We start from the raw sequence: 25,656 nt of genomic DNA, 5'->3' as shown, positions 1-25,656 counted from the left end.
TTTAGTACAAAGCTGAATTTTATTTGTGTGTAACGTTAATGTGTGGACTGGAAAACTGGGGGTTTTAGCTAGCAACATGCAATGGTGCGCCATGATAATATGTGCCGACATCCCCTATGCTTACTTACATGTTAGTGACATTATTAGCGAAGTTAGCTAACCCTGCAAACTCTACGTTTGCTCTTAAACAAACAGACAATATCAAACAGACAGAACCCAATGCAAATGCTGTGGTTTATGGACCATACGACCTTGAATTGGAGGGATAGCCTGAAGAATAGCAAGAACTAAAGTTACATGTATACCATCATGCCACATGTGTCTGTTTTTTTCATGTGGATTTTTGTGTAAATGGTGATGTTTGGCAAAAGAAAAAAAGTATTTTTGTTTTGTTTTGTTTGGAAATGGAGGAGGAAAAATTGGAAAAAATACCCATGTTTTTGTGTAATTATACCTGAATCACAGCCGTCAATCAACAGTTGGAATGTGGTTAAAAAGCTGATGAAGCCCTAAGCAGCTGTTCCAGGTTCAAACAAGAGCAGGAACACTGGTCCAACCGGTCAGAGCTAGAAATTAACAGAAGAGTGGGCAGTCTGGAGGGCAGGAAAGGCCATGATTCAATACCAAATCAGCACTCAAACACTATAATTCTGCATGAAAGACTAAATAAATAGAAATAAAACCCACATTTGCATTCAGTACAAACAGCAGGCTCTGCAGCAGCCCACAGCTGTAACATTTATATTATTTCTAAACAAAGTGGCATCTTTTCTTTCTGTGTTCTCACTTCACCACAAATGGTCAACAGATGCCTTCTCTGAGCCTGGTTCTGATCCAGTTTTTTCTCCCCACAATCACCAAGTGCTATAAAAATGATTACGATTCCTTTATTGATATTAGTCAGATTTCAAATTTGGTTTTTGATTCACATTGAGCTGTGAAAAATTTAGGGTGAATGGACAGTAAAAATTTTAAAGATTTTCACTAATGCACACCATAAATAAATAGATAAATAGTCATTTGAGGTGTTTTATTTATGCATTTTTTGTTTATTTGATGCACTTTAGAGGGGATGGGAATAATTTTATTAAATACAACAAGCAAAGATTGAATTGACATTACTCACATGCTGTTTCCGTTCTGAGCGTGCAAACAGTAAACTCACGTTCTGACCGGCATCTTCCCAGATATTCACAGAAGTTAAATTAAAGTAAATCCTGAAGAAGAGCTCTCTCCCTTTTCCTCTTGTGGATGTCCATCACAGTGTTTGTTGACTTTTTTTCTACCTCATCAAGTTAAGACAACTACTTCTTTTACTGATTTATAACCACAAACAACGTATCCCATACCGCCACCCGCTATACACATATTTAGTTTAGTGTTATCACTAAACAGCTTAGTTTGTTCCCTTTGAACCAGTCTATTGAAATGTGTTTGATTCAGATTTTTTCAGATTTTTAAAATGGTTTCATATTTGCTTCACTAGTAAAAGGAAACCCAATTACTGTTAGCCATGAATTTAGCATTTACAAGCGCAAGAACCTGATTTATTATCAGTAAACCAACTTTAGCGTTGACCTTAATTCACAAACAAACAGAAAACAAAACACTCAAAGAAGACATTCTCCCTCCAAATAAACAACTGCTTATGATTTCTGAAAAATGAAATGTGATATATTTTGTCCGTGAGTTATCTTTGCACTGGATGCGCTGACATGAAAATGAAAATGTTGTCTATGCAGGAACCACTTTCAAATGTTCATCCCTCCATCACAGCTGTAAAATCTATCACTTCATGACATGGAGAAGTTTCGTGTGACCCAGCTAAAGGGAGGATAGAGAAGTGAAACATGTTTGATTTTTGTGCTTCTTCTTTTTGGTTAACCTTTGCCACTTGAGAATATCCTCAGCTGAACTCTTTCTGCCATTACAGTGGAGATGGAAAATTTATGATTAATCTAGAAAGTTCTCTTTTTCAGCATGAATGTGATCAAATCCAACATAACATTTACCACAAAGCAGTCAGAAAAATTAGTTTGGTTGAGAGGACTGATGCAAACCTGTAGGACTTAGTAGTTTATTTAATGGTTAAATGAGTGAGTGTCCTGTGTTATTCACAGAGCAGGAATCTATCAGTCCTACATTCACAACACATAAGGTGTAGTGTGGCATGTAGAGATTAAATTTGGAAAAGTTGGAAAAGAGTTCATGTATGAATGGAGTAGATTGGGGCGGCCATGGCTCAGTGGGTTGTCCAATAACCTGAAGGTTGGCAGCTCGATTCCCACTCTCACTGCTCAAAGATTGGTGAACTGACAGCTGGAGGGGTGGCAGTCCACCTCCTTGCCACGGCCAAGGTGCCCTTGAGCAAGGCACCATACCCCCCATGCGCTGTGATTGGCTGCCCATTGCTCCAGTGTATGGCATCTGTCTCCATGAGTGTGTGACCCTGTGCATGTGTGCGTTCAACAAGTGCCAACCTGGATGGGTTAAATGCAGAGGAGTAATTGTGTGTATCTACATGAGTAATACAATAATGTCTGAACTCACTTAACTTATTCAGGAGTACCCCTCCAAAGAGTGGTAGAAAAACAAAAAACCCTCCCTCAGTGAGGGATGAATTATTCCATCAAGGAATCCAAAATAACAACTATGCAACTTAAAACCTCTCACATCATGACAGCGATCATGTGGACGGACCAGAAGGTGGCCGAATGAGATCAAAACAAAATATTTTGGATTTGACCTAAAGTGTTTGTAAATGTAAATGTAAATGTATTTTATTTATACAGCCCTTTACAGACAATCCTTACGATGTACCAAAGTGCTTTACAGCAGGTAATAAATAAAGAGAAGAATAAGTAAAAACAAATAAAAACAATAAAAGAACAGTGAAAGCAATAAAATACAACAAAAACAAATAAGATAAAATAAGATAAAAGTGTCATCATACTACTGGGTATTAAAAGCAATCCTAAATAAGTAGGTTTTTAGCCCATATTTGAAGATTTGTAGGATGGAAAACTCTCCAGCAGTGAAACATGGTGGTGGCACCGCCATGGTTTGGGCCTGTTTTGCTTCATCTGGGCCGGGACACACTGATAAAATAAGGAATTCTGAATAATATGAAATAATTCTGAATACATTTATCAAGACATGAGCTATCAAATATGATTAAAGTTAATGTTTTTTAATTGTTCAAGTTAAAATCCTTACCTCAATCCCACAGAAACATTGTGGAAGTACTTTAAGTGAGCAGTTTATGTCATTACATCCACCCACCAATCGTTACATACTGATGGATTGTCAGGATGTGAACTTTGAATTTTGAACACACTCTGTACCCTTAAAGCTTCAGTTTTGGACATGTTGGGTCTTCCAGGCTGTAAACACAACAGTTGCAAACAAACATTTCCCTTCAATAAAATACATTTCAATGTGTATTTTAACGCCTTAATGATTTTTTTTCCCAAACCTTAACCAAATACTTTTACAGTTCCTACAACTGGAGCTGCTCACAAATGGCTCCTGAACAAGCGTCAGTCTGATCAGTTGATGTACAAGACAACAATTACTGGAACAAATTTCATGACAGATTGTTATTTTTGTAGTTTGGTCCACAGAAAAAAACACTGTGAAACCTCCAAAATTTCACAATAGCTACATTTTCCTTCCTCATTTCTCTGAAGCCAAACAGCTCCTCTCGAACTGCTGTGACAACATTGGCGATGTTAATGTAATGATGTCAACAGGCGCCGCTATTGAGCTCCATGTAAGGTAGAAGCATGGGTTGGTTGGTGGTGTAAAACGCCTTGGCGGGTGGGATATCTGGTTCAAATTGCAACCTGCATTTTCTTTTCCACAGTCTTTTCACATTTCTATTTCGGCTATTACTTATTTTGCTGTTTTGAACAGCTCCAACACATCTGACCTCAGCTCTCTGCTGAAGACAGCATTGTTCGTTTCACTACAGGGTATATTCTGACTGTACAAAAACACGACACATATCAGAGGACACACTCATCCAAAGACTGTCACAATCGCACTGACTTTTATATATGCACATTGCACTTTTTCAGTAGTTACAACCCCCATGTATACATGTTATATTCTATTTTTCCCTACGGTTACTGTAACTTCTATTTTGTACTTGCAATTGTATTGTACGCCTAACCTTTTACACAACGGGCCCATATCTTTAGAACAGGTTAGATAGATTCTTGCTTATGAAAAAAGCTAATTCCCAACTTCAGCATAAAAGGACAGTAGTGCATCCATCCATCCATTTTCTAAACCCACTTAATCCAACTGTTGGGCTGCAGGGGGGGCTGGAGCCTATCTCAGTGGTCATCGGGCAAGAGGCAGGATACAGCCTGGACAGGTCGCCCGTCCATCACAGGGCCAAACAGAGACAAACAACCACACACACACTCCGAGGGACAATTTTTAGAGACACCAATTAACCTAACATGCATGTTTTTGGACAGTGGGAGTGTAATGAAGGTAATGTTCATTACTGACTTTTGGTCTTGGAGGTCACATGAGTAATATGTTAAATAACCAGGCAAATTGTCACATGTTTTATTGAATGTGTGTATTGACAACATGTGGTGTGCAGGTCCTGTGTTGCCCTCAGCGGGGAATGAGGGGGGACCAGGCCTGTAAAGGGGAAACATCCAGTTCGTTAGTAGCCTGAATGCTCTGTGATAAGTATACATTTAGCTAAAGGATGTGATAAACTGTGACTATGCTGTCTGGTAATTGAAATATATGTGTAAAGTCACTCACCTGTCTCCTCTCCAGGGTGCTCGGGCAAAAGAGTCCCTACATTCGGTCTGCAGCATTTGAAGGTTCCAGGTCATGCCATGTGCTGATTGGTGTAAGGGGGAGTGCACCAGAATCAGTTAGGGAAAGTCTTTTTAGATTTAGTACTATGGTTTTAGACATGCTAGGAAGTATAATTGATTGATTTTATAATAGAGGGTAAATGTATTTTAAGGTTTTTGTGTGTTGTTCTTATGGGGATATGTAATGGGAGGAGCAGGAATCCCCTAGGGGTTTGGTTGGTAGAGCCAGAGTAGGATATAAGGCTGCCAGTTGTACCACACGCGAGAGAGTTTCCCTGTTGCTAGTATATGCTGCTAGGACCACAGTGCTCTTGGCCCGCAGTATGTGTCTATGTCAAAGTCTGTCTGATGTAAATGTTGGTGAATAAAACACCTGGTTGGTTCATCACTACCTCTGCCTCAAGCCTCCTACCTTGCGTATCCAGCCGCTACATGCCCATCCTAACAGGGAGGAAGCTGGAGTACCCGGAGAGAACCCACACATACACAGGGAGAACATGCAAACTCCACTCAGAAAGGCCCCAGGCAGGGACCGAACCCAGAACCCTCTTGCTGTGAGGCATCAGTGCTAACCACCACACCACCGTGCAGCGACAGCAGTGCATTTTAATTCAAAATTTTTTCATAACATGACACTTGAACCCTCAGAGTTTTCGAATCACATCTGAGAGGACGACAACAAGAACAAATTGTCTGCTCTTCAGTGATGCCGGTAACGCGTTAATTAGTAACGCGTTACTGTAGTCGGACTACTTTTTTCAGTAACGAGTAGTCTAACGCAACTACTATTTCAAAACTAGTAGTCAGATTGAAGTTACTTATCTAAAACATCGTGCGTTACTATTTCTGCATTTCAGGGGAACATATATTTGACTTTTGTCAACATATATTCACGATTATTACAACCATACATTTGTATTGAAATAATTTGGGATAATTTTGTTTTCTTATGAGTTATATCAGTGTCCGCGACGGGAGCGGGGTTCGCCTGAAGTCACTCTTATTTTACATGATCTGTCCCACTAAAATGTTAAACACCAGCGATATCATTTGTTACATTTTACTCACTTTCCCTAATCATTTTAAATAAATACACCAATCTAAGCCACAGTTTTCATCAGTGCCCGTCACAGACGATAGTTGATAGGTTTAGCTATTCGTGCTAACTTTATAACATATAGCCTACGTTTCAGGCAGTGCTATGGAGAGGGCTAGCTAGCTGTTTATCTTACCTGGTCGCAATTGATGACTCAAAGATGACTTGTTAACGTCGTACTGTATTACATCTTCTACGATATCTGAATGAGTGTACGGATGTTTATCTATGTATACTTAGTCAGGTGTAGCTTTGGGTAATCCAGTAACAGCTGCAGTTGTAGGCGACTAGCATACAAACATTTCTGCAAAGCGACGGGTCTGACGATCAATCAGGTTTGTTTAAACTTTTATTGGTCAACGAGTGGATACAGCAAGATAAACGTGACATTTTTCGGTCAAAACTTGACTGTCATACTGGCTTGGGCCCATAATTATCAGCAGGTTACGTGTTATGACCGTCCGTTTGTCTGCATCGCTGCGAGTGAATGACTGATGTTTTGTAAAACCACTCCTTGCTGCTCTGATGCGGGACAACTACAGGTTCATTAATATGTTCAATGTAACTTAAGTGTTACCGTAATTCATATGGATAGATGCAAGAATGTCTATTGTATGTAGTTTTTTTTAAAGAAGTGTTTATGTTAAATTGAGTCAAGAAACGCTACTTTATTTTTTATAAGAAGTATTTAAGTTAGATTTAATGAAGTCAAAAAAGCATTTAATTTGTAATAAGTATTTCAGTTAAATGAAGTGAAGAAAGAGTATTTTGATTTTTTTTTTATACTGTTTTTGTTTCATAAAACCACTTCTTGCTGCTCTAATGTTAGACAACTACAGGTTCAAGGGATGTTCAATATAGGTATTATGTATTACTTTTTTTCGTAAGAGGTTTTTTATATTTTAAGTAAAGTCAAGAAAGACTGTCTTATTTTTTTTTTATTTAAAAAACATGTAAGCCTATTTCAAGAAAAAGTTTGCAAATGCCAGTGTTATTTTTGATGTTCCGGTTAAAATACATGTCAATAAAGTGAGTATTGGCAGAACTGGTAGTCATTTTCATGTTATAGGGGCGGGAGATCAGCCTCTGCTGAAAGTAACTAAAAGTAATCTAACTTAGTTACTTTTGAAAGCAAGTAGTCAGTAACTTAACTAAGTTACTTTTTAAAGAAGTAGTCAGTAGTCAGTAGTCGGATTACTGTTTCAAAGTAACTATGGCAACACTGCTGCTCTTTACCTTTACCTTCTACTCTGTGATGAACAGATCAGCACAAGCATGTTCTCACCCTTAAAAACCACAAGCAGACGGAGCAGAAGAGGCCGAGAGAGACAATTATCAGTATAGTTACACATCGCTAACGAAAAGGAGCACAGCTGATTATGTTTGGAGGTCAAAGATTTTTTTAATGACTTCAAATGGTGTAAATATTGCAATAAATAGTGTTGTGTGCTTTACAGGAGTCTAATCTAGATTCAAATGAACCAATTGATTGGTTGATTGATTGACTGATAGATAGATAGATAGATAGATAGATAGATAGATAGATAGATAGATAGATAGATAGATAGATAGATAGATAGATAGATAGATAGATAGATCCCTCAGGGAAATTGAAATCTCCATCTCACTCGCACTCAGCACTGTTACATACAGAAATGTACAAATGACACAACATTGGAAAACACCCAACACCAGCACCCGTATAAAGATAATAATAATGTTATGATATTAGTGTACTAGTAATAGTAATGAGAATAGTAATAATAGTGATAATGATGATAATAATAAATACTAATATGTATATAAATTTAAGTATAAAGTAAGATTAAAATTATTAAAGGAAGATTATTGCACACCACAGGTATTATTGCACATCTGTTAGACTGGCTGACTGCCAACTGACCTACAGTCCCTCTGTCCTTCTGTTATAGGTTAGGTGATCAACATGTCTGAGGACTATGGAAGCTTCAATTTCAATTCAAACTGTGAATGCTATTTACTTCTTAATGTGAACTTGAATACTTCTCAGATTAAATCTTTTTTGCACTGATCTTGCCCACTTAGTTGTAAATATCCTTTGTTATTCTTTGTCTTACTCATTGACACTGAGACAGTCAGTATGCAGTCAATCACTAGAAAGAAGAAAAGACAAATTAGACAGAAAGAAAATCTCAACTACAGCCCCACATAGAGGTGCACACAGCATTTAGGGTTTAGAAGTTCAAAAACACATGGTTTGGGTTAGATAACCATACATTTTCTCTGACTACACAGTTAGATATTGATTGTTTGTGGTTCTTGTCATGTGACTTGATGCTACCCAAAACAAAACAACTGCCAACCAAAACATTGCAGTCTTGCAATTATTAAAGCTGCAGTCTGCAGGATTTGTTGTTGTCATACGTAAAGTCCTAATTTTTGGCATTTTAAGGGTTTACATGATCTATCAGAACGCTTGAAGTTGAAAACGGTGACCTCCGTAGTCGCAAAATGCAAGAAATGCTTATTTTTTAACCGAAAAATAAAAAGTTATTCAACTTCCTGTCCCGCCCCATCAAAACACATGAGAACTCGTGCACGTCTACGTGCACGCCAGATTCGCGTACACGACTCCTCATTCATCAACTCACCTGTCATTTGCGATCATGGAAGACACAGTAAGTAGACTAGCCCGTAATGAAGTTCAATAGTCCAGATAAATAAGCGTGGGGACGAGCCTACCTTGTATCGCGCGTGCACAATCGGTGATTGACAGGCAGCAGAGCCCAGCTCGTAACCTGATTGGTTACCTTTTACCGGTCCGGTCTGCAATTTTGTAAACAAACCTGCTGGCTTTGGAGGGACCTAGCGGGACATATAGGGGACCTAGAGAACTCATTTTTTTTTGTATTGGGGTATTTAATGTACTACTTTCAGAATCCCCGGACAGTTCCAGGCATTATGCTTGAAAAAGAGTTGCAGACTGCAGCTTTAAGCCTGGATTGTGAAACTACAATGTATTGGACATGTGAGCATGTTGACTGGATGGGTTTGGTTAAAATGATTGCATTTGCTGTATTATTTTAGCTTACATTTGGTGACACGCATAATATCCCTCATTTTATAAATGACCAGGTTTATTAATTTTGACCTAATGACTTAAATTGATCTCTTTTTATCAGGACTTGTGTGGGAAATCTAATCATGCTGTCATTAATAGTAATGCAGAAATAATAAAAAAGTGTGAAAAGTTTCACTTTTAATCACTGCTGAATTACTTATACTTATGAAGGTTGAAGTACTTAAACCTGCTCTTCATAACAACACACCCTGTCATGATTGAACTGTTTAAAATAGAGGTCCTGGACTCCCATCAAACACTCCCAACCCTCCAAATGTGGGCTTTGTTAGCTGTTAAATATGATGCAATGCTTGTTTGACGTAATGTAATATGCCTTATAATAGCAAAAACTGTGAAAAATCAAGTCATGGACACGAATAGATAAAGCCTTTGTGTTGTGTACAGAGAGAATGGGTTGGATTCTAAAGGCCAGACATGAATTCAACTCATTAAAACTGCAGCGATAAAGCTGGTGATGTTCCACATTTATTTCAAGTCAACAACTGAAAACAAGTGCTCCATATTTAAAGGCTCGTTCATGTAGTGACATATTATTACTGTGGTTTTTAACAAATGCTTCTCAACGAGATGAAAGTATTTTCAGTGGCCAATAAATCCATATAAATGCTTTAATTTAGTGCTTTATTGTGTATTGGGGGCGTCAGCACGGTATAAGAGGGACTGAGGTGAAATAAACTCATTCACGTATTTTTAGTAGTTGTTGGACAACAGTGGAGCAAATATCTGGAGACCAGAGGAGCGGTGGCTCCTGGTGTTATTGCTGTTATACTGCACTGTTCTCTGATTCCCTGCGTCTGTATGTAACCTCCCAGAAATGCAGAACTGCAGACTGTCGCCGAAGGAGAATCACTGGTGAATCTTTGGCTTTGAGTCATCTTCCTCGTCCGGCCGCTGCTGTTCAGTTTGCTTTTAACTCGCTGTGGTGGATTTAATTTCTCTGTCAGCTCTCTCAGGTGAGTTTTAGACATTTATTGAATTTATGACTTATTTACTTAGAAAAGAGAAGATTCTGTTAAGATAATCTCGTGGCTGGCCATTTTTAATTATCTCTTTAGAGTAAATAAGGAAGTTAAATTTGTTTTATTAAAAATTAATCTCATGTTTTATTTCTCATTATTCCATCTCCTCTTGCCTCTTGTTTCCCATTCACTTCTCTTTTCCCCTGCTCTCCTGATTGTACTTTTCATTTTGCTTTTCTTCTCTTTTCTACCTTTTTTCCTCCCTCCATTTCTCTTTGTTGTGTCCTCTACCCATTTCCCAACATCCTGTCATTTCTTGTCTACCTCCCTTTCCTGCCCTCCTGTCACCCCCTGTCCTTCATCTCATCCCACTTCCTTCTTTTCATTTCCTCCTCTGCCTGTTGTCCTCTTCTTTACTTTTCCTCCTTCCATTCTCATTCTCTTTATTTCTCAAATTTTTTCATCTTTTCGTGTATTTTCCATCTCAACTCTCTTATATTTCCTTGTCTCCACTCTTTACAGGTTCTCCATCATGCTCCACCCTCATTTTCTTGTGATGGGAGCTCTGCTTTTATTGGCCATACCATTGCTGGTTGCCATGGATACATGTCCAGCCACAGGGATGCCCGGGATACCAGGTGTGTGTATTTATGTGTGCGTAATTATAGAGGTTGATGCTTGTGTCTCTGTTTTTGTTCAATTTTGTACATCTATGTGCCTCTACGCAGGTATTCCTGGGCTTCCTGGGAAAGACGGTCGGGATGGCGAGAAAGGACAGAAAGGAGAGCCAGGTATCCACCTGACACACTCAGATATATATTCACACTCACAGAGTTGGTCATCTTGGCTCCAGACATGCTGATTGATCAAGAAGTTGAACTTAAAGTCTCTTACAGGCCTTCTTTTCATTGGCCCTGAGGAGAGATCAAAATAGATCAAAATACTTCAACTTCAAAATACTTCATCTTCATTCTGAACTGATTTTGAGGGTGAAATTATATCAGACATGTGTCTTGAAAATGTCTACACAGGAGTGTGGTTTTCCCTCTTTTTATGTAGATAAAAACGTGTCAGTAACTTTGTTTTGGACAGAGCAATGCTGGTTGTTAACGCTCATATAAAATTGTCAAAGATCTCCAAACAGAATTTTCAGAAACAGAACAGATAAGAACTAATTTCCTGATATGTTTGATGACACCACCAGTGCTCTCCATGTATTATAACAACTAAAATGGTCAGGATCCTCCTGTACTGCTGTTTTACTGCCACAACCCATCCATGTCAGAGGTGCCCTGTGACCTGCGTGCACTTTACTAGAAAAATCAAGACACAGATGATCCAGAACACAACAGAGCATGCTGCTGAACTTATTAAGCTCCACTTACTAAAAGTAGTTGCCCAAATCAAAATCAGGTCATTGAAGCTTGCCTACAGAGTGACTGTGGGGTGTGCACCCAGTGACCACCAAACACTATCAGAGCAGAGGCATCGCTGTCTTCTGTCAAGAAACGTTTGAAGACTTATCTCGAGAAAACCTCCGATCACAAATCTCCCAACCTACACTTACTCACACTTCTCTCTTCGTTCAGCTACACCGACTCTGTTGTCTAAACAGATTTAGCACTCAGTGTATACCCTTGCTGCTCTGAAGCTTGAATGTGTTTCTCACTTATAAGACACTTTGAAAAAAAACTAAGTGAATGTATGAACTGTAAAATGTAAATCTGATTTACTGGGGAGATGATTCCACATTCTTTGATTTGCAGGTGATGGATATTTGAGATTTGAGGATCAGAGTGAGGCCAAAAAATGAAGTATGAAAGTTTTAATTATCAAAGGGATGCAAGAACAGGGTTATTGTGGGACTGGCGCTTAGTTACTGTTCAGAATGTGTCAGCTGCATTCTGAACTATTTATCATGAGCCAGCAGCAGCTTCACAAAGGCACATGTAGAGCAATTTGTAATGTTGTAGTTGGGAATAATCTGGATGAATCTGATGAAAGACACAAATCAGTAAAAGGCATCACGCATCGTTTTTTTGGAGATATTTCTTCTTAAATGATCAAAGATCAAAACGTTGTTGTTGCTGTTTTCAGGAGCGCCGTGGTCCGGCGGCCACGGTTATGAGAAGGGCAAGAAGGGGGAGTCGGGCCTGATGGGATTCCATGGTAAACGAGGTCAGAGTGGGGATCCCGGGGTGTCAGGCACCCCAGGACTTACCGGACCTCCAGGAGAACCAGGAGAACCTGGGTATGTGATCACGCCCTCCTGAGAAAAGCATGCATGCTTTAATGAGGGCAGCAGAGAGATTTAATTGTATTACAGACAGCTAAATAAAAACCTGAGTAGGAAAATAGGACATTAGAAACACTATCTGATAGTTTGTTTGGTACATGAAATGGAAAAGGCAAAGTCTTAATTAATCTATGCTTCGAGGTGCCTTATAGAAGGACCCTATGTCGAAATTAAGCTTTAAAAAGAATGAGGTTTTAGATTAATGTGTCTTGCTTGGTTTGATATGTTAAAGTAATTCAGAAGTTAAGGTTCATGCTGACGATAAAAGAGAGGAGGAAACTCTGAAGTAGCCTTGTGAAAAACATACATTTAACCCATGCTTCCACAACTCCAGAACCAGAACTTTCCTTTTGTTTTTTTGGTTGCAGGGCTGTTGGCGTCCTGCAGCAGGCGGCCTTCAGTGTGGCCAGGGGAACCAACGACTACCCGGACAAAGGCAGCGTCATTAGATTCACCAAAGTTGTCACCAACATCAACAATGACTATGACACACAAACAGGACACTTCAGGTGAGGGAACAACCAGGTTCCTCATAGAAGGTGATGACATCACTGTGTCAGATCACCAAACTCTGGTGGCTGGCAGTTTGCTTCTATATAAAGGCACAAATCAAATTTCATGTAAAGTTATGTATTTTGTGTAAAATGTTTCTGATATTAATCAAACTTTAGCTGATGCTCTGTTACATCCGCATCAAAATGCATCTCAGAATCAGGAAGTTTCCAGTAAAACCCACTGGCATGCTCACACTTGGTAAATTTAACTTAACTTTGTCTTACCTACTTCAGCAGATTTTAATGCTGGAATAAGTAGAAAATCTCCATTTGAAGTCTGGAGCGAGTGCTGTGGATATTTGTGTTCTAACTTGCCACCAATCTGGGACATCTCTAGAACATTTCAGGTGTACCATGCATGTGTGAAAATGGTTAGAGTGATGTAGCATCAGTATGAAAAGGTGTGTTTCAGCATCATTATCTAACATATCTAATGTTTTTTACACAGTGCATTTAAAACCAAATCACAAGCACACTATAAACCTGACTAAGTAGTTCACATGCATACACCCAAGCCCTAAACAGCAACGTTTTCCATTATAGGTAATATGACATAACTGATACCTTGAGGACTCATATCTGGTGTAGTCTTGTAAAATTTGCTTTCTGTAGACGATGCAACAGGGCACCAACACCAGTGGTCATTTTGTTTGTACCTCAGAGACAACACAGTCATTAATATTTGATGCCATGGTGAAGAGGACACACTGAATATTTTAGACTGAACCAAAAAGCCATGCTGGAAGCGATTGTAACTAAAAGTAAAACAATTCCCGACCACTTTCTCAGCATGCCAAATAAAATCAGAACATTGTAGTTTTCCAGTGCCATCAGGGTGACCAATCAGATAGAAAAATAAAGGGATCCCCTTTAAGTGAACAAGTGTGATGAAGTTTGTGTGCTTTATTGCAGGTGTCGGGTCCCAGGAATGTATTACTTTGTGTTTCACGCTTCATTAGACGACAGACTCTGTGTGCTGCTGAAGGTTGACAACACACTGCTGACATCATTCTGTGATCATCGCCGTAACAGGAGACAGGTACAAACATGACACAACACTGCAGGTCAATCATTACAGTGCTGAGCTGCTAAATAATATCAGGGCTGGTTGCTATATGGTGCTTTATCACATTATTAGTTGTACAATTGTTTGTGTGGTTTGTCTTCTACTGCTCTGCTTGTATTTGCCTGGGTTGTATACACTGTATGCCACAGTACTGTACTGCAAGTCCCATGTAGGGTATGGAAGAAAATACTGTGGGATGTACAGCTAATTTGTGCTGAATTTGTCCCTTTACGAATACAACCATGATTCCAAAAAGGTTGGGATGCTGTATAAAATGTATAAAATGTAAATACAAACAGACTGCAGTGATTTTCAAATCTGAAAGCCTGGAAAAGTGAGTGGTACTAAAGACAAACAGCCAGAGGTTGAAACTAATCAGGGTAATTTGTAACAGCTCAGTAACATGACTTTGTATAAAAAAGAGAACCTTAGAGAGGCAGAGTTTCTCAGACATAAAACATGAGCAGAGTTTGAGCAATTTGTGGAACTATTTCAGAATAATGTTCCTCAATGTTAAATTACGAGGACTTTGAATATTCCATCACATACAGTACATAACATCATCAAAAGATTCAGATAATCTGGAAGCACCTCTTGTGACAGGGACACAGCAAAAAAAATATTGGATGTCAATGACCTTCAGGCCCCTTCACTACATTAAAGGCAGGCATGATTCTGTCATGAAAATCACTGCATGGGCTCAGGAACACTTCCAGAAATCATCGTCTGTGAACACAGTTCACCGTAACATCCACAAATGCAGGGTAAAGCTCTATCATGCAGAGAAGAAGCCGTATGTGAACACGATCAAGAAATACTGCTGTCTTCTCTGGACCAAAGCTCATGTAAAATGGTCTGAAGGAAAGTGGAAAACGGTTCCAGAAAAGAAGAACCATCCACCTTGTTATTAGCACTTAGTTCAAAGCCCGCATCTCTGGTGGTATGGGGGTGCATTAGTGCCTATGGAACTGGAAACCTGCACATCTGGAAATGCTCCATCAATGCAGAAAGGTATATACAGGTTTTAGAGCAACTATGCTCCAATCCAGATGACATCTTCTGGGAAGGCCTTGCATATTTCAGCAGGACAATGTTAAACCACATACTGCATTTCAACATCATGGCTTCGTAGTAGAAGAGTTCAGGTGCTGGACCGACCTGCCTGCAGTCCACACCTTTCACCAAGTGAAAACATTTCAAATACAACAAAAAAGACCCAGGACTGCTGAGCAGGTGGAATCCTCTATAAGACAAGAATGGGGCAGCATTCCTCTCCCAATGGTCCAGCAGCTGGTCTCATGTTTGCAGACTGTTGTTAAAAGAAGAGGGGATGCTACACAGTGAGAATCATGACCCCGTCTCTTTTTTTGAGACTTGTTGACGCCATCAAATTCACTTTGAATATTTAATCTGCTTTCTATGTTCTGTTGTGAATTAAATATTAATTAATAAGATTTAAAAAATAATTGACATCTGTTTTTATTTGTTTTTACACAGTTGTAAACGGTTGTAAAAATATAGGGAATGAAAATATGTTATTACCAAGTTATTACCAAAAAAGGCAGTGTGGAAATGACTGCACCAATACATTTTTCATTTTTTCAGGTAACTTCAGGAGGCTTGGCCGTCTCCTTGTCAAGAGATCAGGAGGTTTGGCTGGAAACTAAAGACTACAGAGGAATGAGGGGAAAGCCTAATGGTTTCAGCATCTTCTCTGGCTTCCTGCTGCACCCTCAGTAACCCACAGGATGGGCAACAGAAAAATCATGTAGAATACTCTCTTTCCTTCTTTGATGCTGACTCTTTTGCCTTTCAACAGGTGAATATTTGATACATCCTCATATTACCTTTGTCTACAACTCTCTACAACAGTGAAGCCATCAATTAACTTTTGAGTTGCTTTATTTTTTTTTAACTAGCTGCAAATCCTGCATGTCAAATGAAAGTCTGAGTCCTTAAATAGAAAAACGTATATAATCTGTAACTTCAACTCAACTTGATATGTCCATTTATTAAATCAGTTTCTCAAACTCAGTTAATTTGCTTTGTTGGTTTCATTATTTTAAGAAAAGTAAATAAAAACTTGATTTTGGCTGCTTGTAATTCAAGAGTTCCCATTGATAAGTTTGTGTAATGCAATAAATAAGTCAGTTTTAAATAATTTTTAAGTGTATTTGCATGATAAAACTGTGTAATTATAACCAAGTGCAGAAATTACTTAGACTTATTGTCACTCCTCTCTTTTTGGCGTTTACATTTCAAACATAACTTTTCATTTTAGTTGACTGTATTTGATCCAATAAACTCAAATGAAGAGCTGAGAAACAACCAGAAAGGTTTATATGTATGTGCATGAGATTTTTTTTTTTGTGCAATATTTTTCCTTCTGGCTCACCTCGATGACAACATGAGTTAGAGTTGAACATTTTTGGTTGATTAAAATGTAAACAATGGTTAATATGTGTGTGTGTGTGTGTGTCATGGTTTAATCCAATTTGAGGTGTTTCACAGTTCACAGTTTTACTTCAAAACTCCTTCCCAATGATGTACACTTATATTCAACAGATTTTGTGCACTCTCATTAGTAAAATACATGAATATTTAAGGAAATATAACCCTGCAAACATTTGTGGGTAATAAATGGACTGAAAAGTTAAGGTTCACATATGTGAACCTGAACTGATGGGGCTGCGGAAGTACCACATCACACCCATCCTCAAATCCCTCCATTGGCTTCCTGTCCAGTACAGGATCGAATTCAAGATTTCCCTTCTGTACCACCAGTGCCTCCATGGCGCTGCCCCCCCCCCCCTATTTAAGGCTCAGGACTATGGGTGACCAGGCCTTCAGCTCAGCTGCACCCAGTCTGTGGAATGCTCTCCCTGACCATCTAAGGGCATCACAGACTGTGGATTCTTTTTAAAAAGACCTGAAAACTCACCTTTTTAGAAAATCCTTCAGTTTGCCTGAAAAATCTTAAAATTATTTTACTGTTTTTTTGTTTTTTTTAAATGCTAGTTTTAAAATATAGCACTTTGAGGTCATTAAATTGATGTAAAGTGCTTTATAAATAAAATATATTATTATTATTATTATGTGGTTGGCCTATATGGGGCCCAAGATTTGACCTAGTGCACATTCGGGATAACTCACATGGTATCAGTATGAAAGCCGTGGATGATACCGACCGAGGACCAGGGTGAAGTAGAAATATTGGCTGGGAATGTGTGGAGCTCAGTAGCACACTAGAGTCTGCAACAGACCCGCTGGTTCACTAAAGGACATGCGTGTTGCTTATGAAAAAAGCTAATTCCCAACTTCAGCAGAAAAGGACAGAAGTGCATCCATCCATCCATTTTCTAAACCCACTTAATCCAACTGTTGGGCTGCAGCCTGTCCCAGCGGTCATCGGGCAAGAGGCAGGATACAGCCTGGACAGGTCGCCCGTCCATCACAGGGCCACACAGAGACAAACAACCACACACTCCGAGGGACAATTTTTAGAGACACCAATTAACCTAACATGCATGTTTTTGGACAGTGGGAGTACCCATAGAGAACCCACACATACACAGGGAGAACATGGAATTCCACTCAGAAAGGCCCCAGGCAGGGATTCAACCCAGAGCCCTCTTGCTGTGAGGCGTCAGTGCTAACCACCACACCACCGTGCAGCGACAGCAGTGCATTTTAATTATAGATAGATAGATAGATAGATAGATAGATATTAAACAGTTTGACGGCACGGGGGACAAAGGAGGCTGCTTCTCCCCAAGTTTTGCACTTGGGGAGAAGCAGCCTCTCACTGAACAGGCTAATTGAAATAGTTCAAGATTTCTGATCAGGTATTTGGCAGACGCTTTTTTCTAAAGCAACTTAAACTGGTTGGTAAGGGGGTCTTGCCAAAGGACTCCTACTGGAGGTAGTACCTTTCATGCAGGGGATTTGAACCCAGGTCACCCACATTAAAGGTGGAGATCTTACCACTATCCAGTCCCAATCCTGTATGATTTACTTTATTGAATTATTAAATTTAATTTTAAAAGATAACAAGACAGACACGACTCAGGTGAAATACTAAACCACACCAGTGACTCAGGATTTCTATAACCGTAACCCAGAAGGGGTTCACCTGTAAACGTTCCCATGTGCAAAACAAGAAAGAGATCATATCTGCGTCGATGTATGTATACGTATGTATATGCATGTATATAAATATACAAATATATCAAATGATCATTGAAGAAGCTTGTACGTAAAATGTTTGATTTCATGACAATACCAACAATTCTAACTTGAAAATAGTTGATTACTGTACATCAAATTAGGGCTCACAGCAAAATCTAGTCCAGGTGGAAAGTGGCAGGTATTAGAATGGTATGTCGTCTTAAAACCAAGAGAAGCTTCACACTGTAAATCTGAGCTGACCGGGTGAGAAAAACAAAAACAGGACAAAATGTAAGAGGCGGAAAGAGGATCTGAGAGAGAGTGAAAATTGCCAACCAGCATATTTTACAGGATGTCATTTTTAATAAGATGAATCGCTGGGATACTGCTGAGGAAATTAAAAGTTTTGTGGAACAGATACTGACATCCAGACTGAGGTTAAGATCTTCAGCTGTCCACTGCTTGTAAACAGTGTCTGTGTTGCAGGAAACAAAGAGGAAGTTCAGAGAAAAACAGAACTAAATGTTGCTTTGGGGGAAAAGTTATTTTTTAATCAGATGGATTCAGTTTAGCTTCATCATCAGTTCTTTATCAGATGAAGCATTTCTTGACTTCATGTTGAACTATTTCACTTCTGCATCCAAAAAAATAAATGCAAAAAATTTAACAGATTTACAGGAAAGGGCGTCAAACTCTCTCAAACTCTCACAATGCGCCAAGAAAGAAGACGTGACCTTCAGTTGAATGAACAGAAAAGCCTGGACCTCAAGATTTTTCAATAATAATTACGATAATGTACTTTCATAAAGGTATGTCTCTGTGTTGGGTGCCCCCGGCAACGCAGCTCTCATGATCATGGGCGAACTTACACCCCTCCGTCACATTAAAATGGCAATTCTACAGAGGGGGTTACTCTACATTTGCTGCATCATGAAATGCAAAATGCAACAAAGAGGACCCAGGACTGTTGAGCAGCCAGAATCCCGTATCAGACAAGAGTGAGACAATGTTCTCCTCCCAAAGGTCCGACAGCTGGTCGGAGAGGAGATGCCACACAGAGGTAAACATGACTCTGTCCCTACATTTTTAAGATGTTTTGCTGCCCCTTAAATTCAAGATGGGCTCACACTTTTCATGGAAATAGTAGGACATCTAATTTATCTCTGGCTTATAAGGTTATATATTACACATTTTATATATTTTACACAGCATCCAAATTCTTACCAAATGGAACAGGAGGACCTGGACCCGAAACCTTTTAATAGTTATTATGGTAATACCCCCCCTCATTAAAGTATTCATCTGTTTTTTTTTTATGTGTTAGTGATAACATGTGCAGAAAATGATGAAAACTGTAAATCCTGTGTTTGTTCATCGAGTATTTTACTTTTTAAGTGGTGAAGGCCTCCCCCTTACAGACTTTTAAAGGGTTCAGATTATCTGGAATACTGTGTTTTATATGATCAATTAGATCAGTGAGACACACTAGCGAGAAAAAGACATCAGGTGAGCCATTTTAATCACAAACACCCAAAGGATGAATATTGGCTCTAAGTCAGTATTTCGCAGTGAGGATGAGCAAGCAGGCTTGCATTTTATCCTTTTGTACACTGCTGTTCACTTTATTCTCCCTCCATCTGGTTTCCTCCTTTCTTTGATGACTTTGATGAATATGATTGTTTGTGCTTATCATGTTTAATATCTGGCATGTAACGCTACAATAGCCAAACAAACGTCTCTATTTCAGCTGATCCTCAGGATGTACCAGTACCTGCAGAGTTCGAATGAACACAAGCAACTTATGTTCCTTTTTAAGTCAAGATGCGTCCGAAAAATATAGTACATGAAGGTTTCAGTGTGTTCTTTATTTTTTTAAACAATTCACAAAAAAAGGAGGAAGGGGTTTCGTTTCAGTAATTAAGAGTAAAGTCCACGGGTAAATTTTCCCCTTCAAGCCACAAAGTTTTAGACTGAAAACATAGTTCTGTCAGACCACTCTCGTCAAAACGAGACGAGAAACAGAGATGAATTTCAGAAGCTTATTCTGAATGCATACAATTATGTTTGGCGGTATGGCTCTGTTTGGAGGAAGTTCCCGACTTTTCCATGAGCTCCATGGAAGCCAAGACAGGGAACAGCAGCATCCTCAGATGGAGTGCCTTCCATTTGCTGTAAAGGCAACAAACCCCCTAGAACAGAGCAAGCAACAATGAACAACAGTATGACATTGTTTGGCAATGAGAAGTCGGTGGAGCAGGGGAGGTGGTGGGTGCAAGCAGAAAGCAAAAAAAAGCAGTGACAGCAAACCAAGTTTAAATGAAGTGCCCCAAATGCCAGCATCCAATTGCGAGCGCAGCTGATTACCCATTGAGTGCAGCTGGCCATAAGGGTTGGGTCGGTGTCAGCCAATAGGCAAAGGGCGCGTTGACTACGTGGTCTGCCAGAACTAACGCGATGCTCCATTTATGGAGAAACTGCTAAATAAATATCTTTCTCTTTGCTTTGTCTGGGTTATTTTGTGTTAGGTGCTGGCTGAAGGCAACTCTGACCTCTCTCTACCTGGCACTGATTTCCTTTTCTTCCTGTGCGATTGCTCCAAGAACAGATGAGCTGATTGTTGAATGTTGTCATAAAATGAAAACATGAAACGGTTTTATAATCCGATAGCAGTCAGGTGATGGAACATACTTTAAAAAAAACAAAAACTGTCTTCTAATGTCATCATAGAGTCTTTTTGCTTGGACGAGGAAACCTGGGCCTCTTTCTGAGCCCGACCCAGAAGTGGACATTGCTTACAAGCATCTGATGGCGCCTGCATTAACCCTTAGGTCTGATCAGGGATAAACTGAAAGGGAAACACAGACCCACAACCATCAGCAGGTATGGCCACTGGAGTCAGAAGCATTGTATGCCAAGAAGCAAGAAAGGGATTGTTTTGTGGACCCTTAGCTGAATAAAGTTTGCGGTGAGAAAAAAGCCACAGAAAAATGTTTCTTTCCATTAATTTATTTCTTTGAGGCAACAATAAGAAGAATCAATGTTTTCTTTTACAAATGGTAATGGCATAACATATACTTTTAGCACTGCCATGACAAATTGAGTGGGATAGATGACTTACGGAGATACAATTCCATAGATTTAATTGAAGATACAGTATAGTCACTTAAAAACGTGCTCTCCTGAACGGCAGAGCGATAAGGTAATTGTTTAGTGGAGCCCAGCATGCATGCTGGCAGCTACTGGACTAAAACAGTGTACAAACATGATTAAATCAGCTCCACTGCATCAGTAAAATGTATCTGCTAAAGTCATATAGAACAATATATCAGTGAGAGTTTAATTTCATTCTGATCTGTGATGTACACTCTTTTGATTTGTATCTCAACTTTGGTCAGTTTACCAACATTTAAGTAACTATTCTGAGCACAGCTTAACAAAAGCAAAGGATCTTTGTTTGTGTTGCTCTCCCACCTTTACAACAAGCTATTTTCTTTTTACAGTCTCAGCAGTGAACGGTCAGTGTCGTATCCCAAAAATCTGAATTTAAAGACACAAACAGAGCCTCTTCTTGCCCTCTTGGGTTTCACTTCCTTATTTCCCCTGATTGTGCTGCAACAGTCTCTGTGAAGCAGGATCGCTCTCCATCAACACAACGCCGCTCCATCAACTACACGACGAGAGACATTATTTCTGCAAATGGTGAGACTGTTTTATCTTATGAAAGAACAGATAAACAAGAGGTATGTCTGAGGATTGAGAGCAAGTTGCTTAGACGTTGCATTCTTCACAATTTCTTGATTTCAATTCTTAAATCCCTGTTAGTATAAAATGTTTAAAGAGCAGTATTAGATCCATAAATGGCTAAAATGCTTAAATCTAAGTACGCATATTGTACCTTTTAAGAGTGAGTTCATGTGTGAAATCTGAATGTGTATGTTTTGTTGATAAAACATTTAGATTTGAGATCTATTTCATTAGAGTTTATACGTAGGTTCGGATTTTAGCTGTGCCCTTGGAAAGCATCGGCTTTTTCCTTCAGAGTTTTGTAATTATTTTACCGATTAGTTTTCTGGTGTAAATAATTTTATAAAACAAAAAACAAAGCTACAAGTCGTTCAGGACACACCTTCACTTTACTGTAAAATGATTCTCACCACTGTGAAAGAATGACTGTAGAAAAATAGTTAAATAAAACAAACTGAAATAAAGGCGGGCTGCGTTGTGATCTTGAGTTTGTGTGTGCTCAGGCCCTCCAGTGGCTGACCTGCAGCACTGCAGTGTTGCTGCTCTTGGTTCACGTCATCCTGGTTGACACACAATGCTCGGGAATCCCTGGGATTCCTGGGATACCAGGCACCCATGGGCCCAATGGCAAGGATGGCCTGAGAGGAGCCAAGGGAGATGCAGGTGAGCTGAACCTGGACATGAAGTTGGTTTTATAAGTTCTGTTCACATGTTTGTCTTCGCGTTGGCACAATTTCTCATTCAGTAAACTCTGTTTTTAAAACATAGAGGTTAGTAAACTGTCTGTTTTAAGCTACTTGAACGCAGGTTTAAAACTCCAGTGAAGGAGACAACGGGGAAACTTCATTCAAAATGTTCACATCTAATAATAAATTATCATTTTAGCTCTTATTGCTTCGAGGTGTTGGCGCAGATATCAGGTCTTTTTTCACCAGTGATGAGAGTCAATATTCTGATCAATTACATCACAATTTTAGTAGAATACTTCTGTTAAATTACGAAGAGAAAAATATAATACTGTACATACATAAAATGCATAAACCTTAGACTTTATGCAAATGCATTGTTATGAGATGTGATTATTTTTTATTTCTAAGAACAGGTGTTGCAGGTGAACCCATCAGGGGCCAAAAAGGGGTATCAGGTATGCGCGGGCCCCCAGGACGGGCTGGTTTGAAGGGGGATGTGGGCCTCCAAGGGCATCCCGGCTATATAGGCCAGAGAGGCGAGAAGGGAAGGCCCTTTAACCCCTCCAATGAAAATAAACCCTTCTTCTCCTACAAATATGTCATGCAGCAAATGCCAGAGTTGGACACCGCCATGAACTTCAACGGGTGAGTTCTACAGTCTCAAAGAGAGAGCCGGAGAGGTGTTTACTGTCATGTGATTCATATTTAGACATGATGCAGGGCAAGACATAGAAAACAATTTCTTAAAACTACAAACTAAAACTGAGAAAGAATGTTTGACCGAGATACTCTGAAGTGTGACATTGATCAAACATCTTGAACTGTAGCCAAACCTCTACTAAAGCCCCTAAATATCCACTCTTTTTCCATTCCTGCTTCATTCATGTCAGTGAAGCCTTCAGCCAATCAGAAGAGAGTTATTCTGTCACGAAGGTGGTTCCAAACCCATACAGCCAAACTGACTGTTTCCCAAAAGGTTTTAATGTCACGTGGCATGGCAATGCTGCAGTGGAAGTTGGATGATACCAATCATTGATTAACTATTTTCACTCAGGGATGATGGATTCATGCATATTAGAATATGAATTTACAGTCTTTCAGCTTGAGAAACATCATACTAGAATTGCTGTCTGTCTATACTTCTGGAAGACTCTGCCTCTCGAAGGTGCTCTTTTTATACCCAATAATGCTAGTAACCTGATGCTAGGGCTGTAGTGATACACTAATCTCACGATACGATACACGGTATTCAGCCAACGATTCGATACACTTGCATCATTTTCTGAAAAAAAAAGGGACATTGTGATTTGACATGAATCGTCGCTGATTAGACTGGTGGTCCGTCCGTTAAACCGGAAGGACAACACCACCAGACAAACAGAAACAAACTAACATCCACTTTATATAACATTTTTATGAACTCATTTATCACTGTTTTGTATAATGTGACCCCCTGGAATTGCATTGTATTATAATAATGTTCTATGTTTTTCATTTTACATTACAACTTTTGTCGGAATTTGAGTTTTATTTTGTTTTTTTTTCAAACTTTAGATGTTTGAGCCAAATGATAACAACTGTGTAATAACTGATAACAGATGTATGTATTTATCTCCCACAGAGAGTTTTTGCCCGGCGTGGTTCACCCCGGTCAAGAAGCAACGATGGAGAGCGGGGAGTTCATATGTAAAACCAAAGGCATCTACTTCTTCAGTTACCATGTCTCAGCAAGGAGCAAAGTGAGTCTGAAGGGTTTGCTTCTCCTTGTACCTGGTTTTTGGGTATCTATAGTTTGTGACTATCTGCCAGCTGGAGGTGGTATTTAATTAATTAATTAATTTAACATACTCGTTCATTCACTCGTATCTAAACTGCATGAGCGAAATGTTGATTTGCTGTAATCTGAAGCGTTTGTGTTCCTAACTGCATGTGTAATGTAATTATCAAGGTGTGTCTGAAGTTGGTGAAGAATAGTGAGACTCACATGATGCTGTGTGACATATCTGAGGGTTTCCTGGTCTCATCCGGCTCTGCGATCCTGGAACTGCAGAATAATGACAGAGTTTCACTGCAACCAACCGAGTTCAGCTCCATTGTGATGAGCCAGGGCAGCACCAGCCACACTCTCACTGGCTTCCTGATCTTTCCAACCCCCTAAAACCACATCCAGTCACAGATTGTGAAATCACAACCTTTCAGGGAATATTTACAACAGTTAGATGAACTATTTGTGTTTTGTAACAGCGCAGTGAAGATCTGATTCATTAAAGGCTGGCTCAGCTTTACATTTCAGTTGTACTCTCAGTTAATCATGAATTTCTCAACATCTTCCAATAAAGTTTCATACTGAGCTCCAATTTTTCTTATTGTAGTATGTTAGGCTGTAACTTATGATTGTTGCAATCAATTTGCTGACAATTTTTCAGTAGATTGATTCAGAAGCTCAGAAAATACAGTAATCTCTGAGCACTGACAGAGATGTTTGCTAACGCATTAGTATTTGTGGAATATTGTTCGTGAAGTAAAACATATTTCAGACCACACGCAGTATACATCTATATTCACATCCAGATCACATTCTTCTCCCCTTGCTAAGCGTTAGCAAGAAGTTTACATCTATATACTGTATGTGCAGAACAAAAATAAAGTCTCACCACCTGGAAAAAGATATTACGAGCGAGTAGGAATTAAATATTTAGTGGTGTAGTGTGTGACATTTCCTCCTGCGGCTCGTTTGTTTAAAAACACTAAGGTATCAGGTGTACGAAGATCAATGGACTCTTTCTGACTTACGCCAGCCCAGGAGTTCATTAAATATCAATCACATGGCATCAGGTGATCAGACCCTTAACCTTACAGCCGTGTGGATGGTAAACACACATCACTACAACAGAACAGACCCTGCTGTGCCGATGTTAATCTGACCAGTCTTCTTTTTCCTCTGTGCAATATGTTCATTACAAGGACTTCAGTCCAGTTCAGTTCAGTTTCCCTACTGTACTTTGTTTTATAATATCACCTACATTATTATTTAACTTTTTTAGATTGCCATTCTTTTCAAAATATGTCATTTATGTTATTCTATTTTTGAATCTGGCAATGACAGAGAAACCAAGG

At 39.3% G+C, this 25,656-nt stretch overlaps 2 protein-coding genes across 2 annotated transcripts; both read left to right on the top strand.

Annotated features, from left to right (window-relative positions):
• Positions 1–9,815: 9,815 nt before the first annotated feature.
• On the top strand, positions 9,816–16,397 carry LOC142377563 (complement C1q subcomponent subunit C-like). Its single transcript, XM_075461803.1, has 7 exons — positions 9,816–10,017; positions 10,546–10,661; positions 10,752–10,814; positions 12,121–12,274; positions 12,688–12,828; positions 13,786–13,912; positions 15,545–16,397. The coding sequence occupies exons 2-7, from the start codon at positions 10,556–10,558 to the stop codon at positions 15,677–15,679; spliced, it is 726 nt and encodes a 241-aa protein (XP_075317918.1). The 5' UTR covers positions 9,816–10,017; positions 10,546–10,555; the 3' UTR covers positions 15,680–16,397.
• A 5,299-nt stretch (positions 16,398–21,696) lies between these two features.
• On the top strand, positions 21,697–24,896 carry LOC142377561 (complement C1q subcomponent subunit A-like). Its single transcript, XM_075461801.1, has 5 exons — positions 21,697–21,805; positions 22,354–22,513; positions 22,953–23,184; positions 24,161–24,278; positions 24,488–24,896. Exons 1-5 carry the CDS (start codon positions 21,803–21,805, stop codon positions 24,695–24,697), a joined length of 723 nt encoding a protein of 240 aa, XP_075317916.1. The 5' UTR covers positions 21,697–21,802; the 3' UTR covers positions 24,698–24,896.
• The last annotated feature ends 760 nt before the right edge of the window (positions 24,897–25,656 follow it).

Source organism: Odontesthes bonariensis, chromosome 3 (assembly GCF_027942865.1).
Source record: "Odontesthes bonariensis isolate fOdoBon6 chromosome 3, fOdoBon6.hap1, whole genome shotgun sequence".
NCBI lineage: Eukaryota > Metazoa > Chordata > Actinopteri > Atheriniformes > Atherinopsidae > Odontesthes > Odontesthes bonariensis.
Note: the sequence above shows the minus strand (reverse complement) of the source record. Positions and strands in the feature narration are given on the sequence as shown.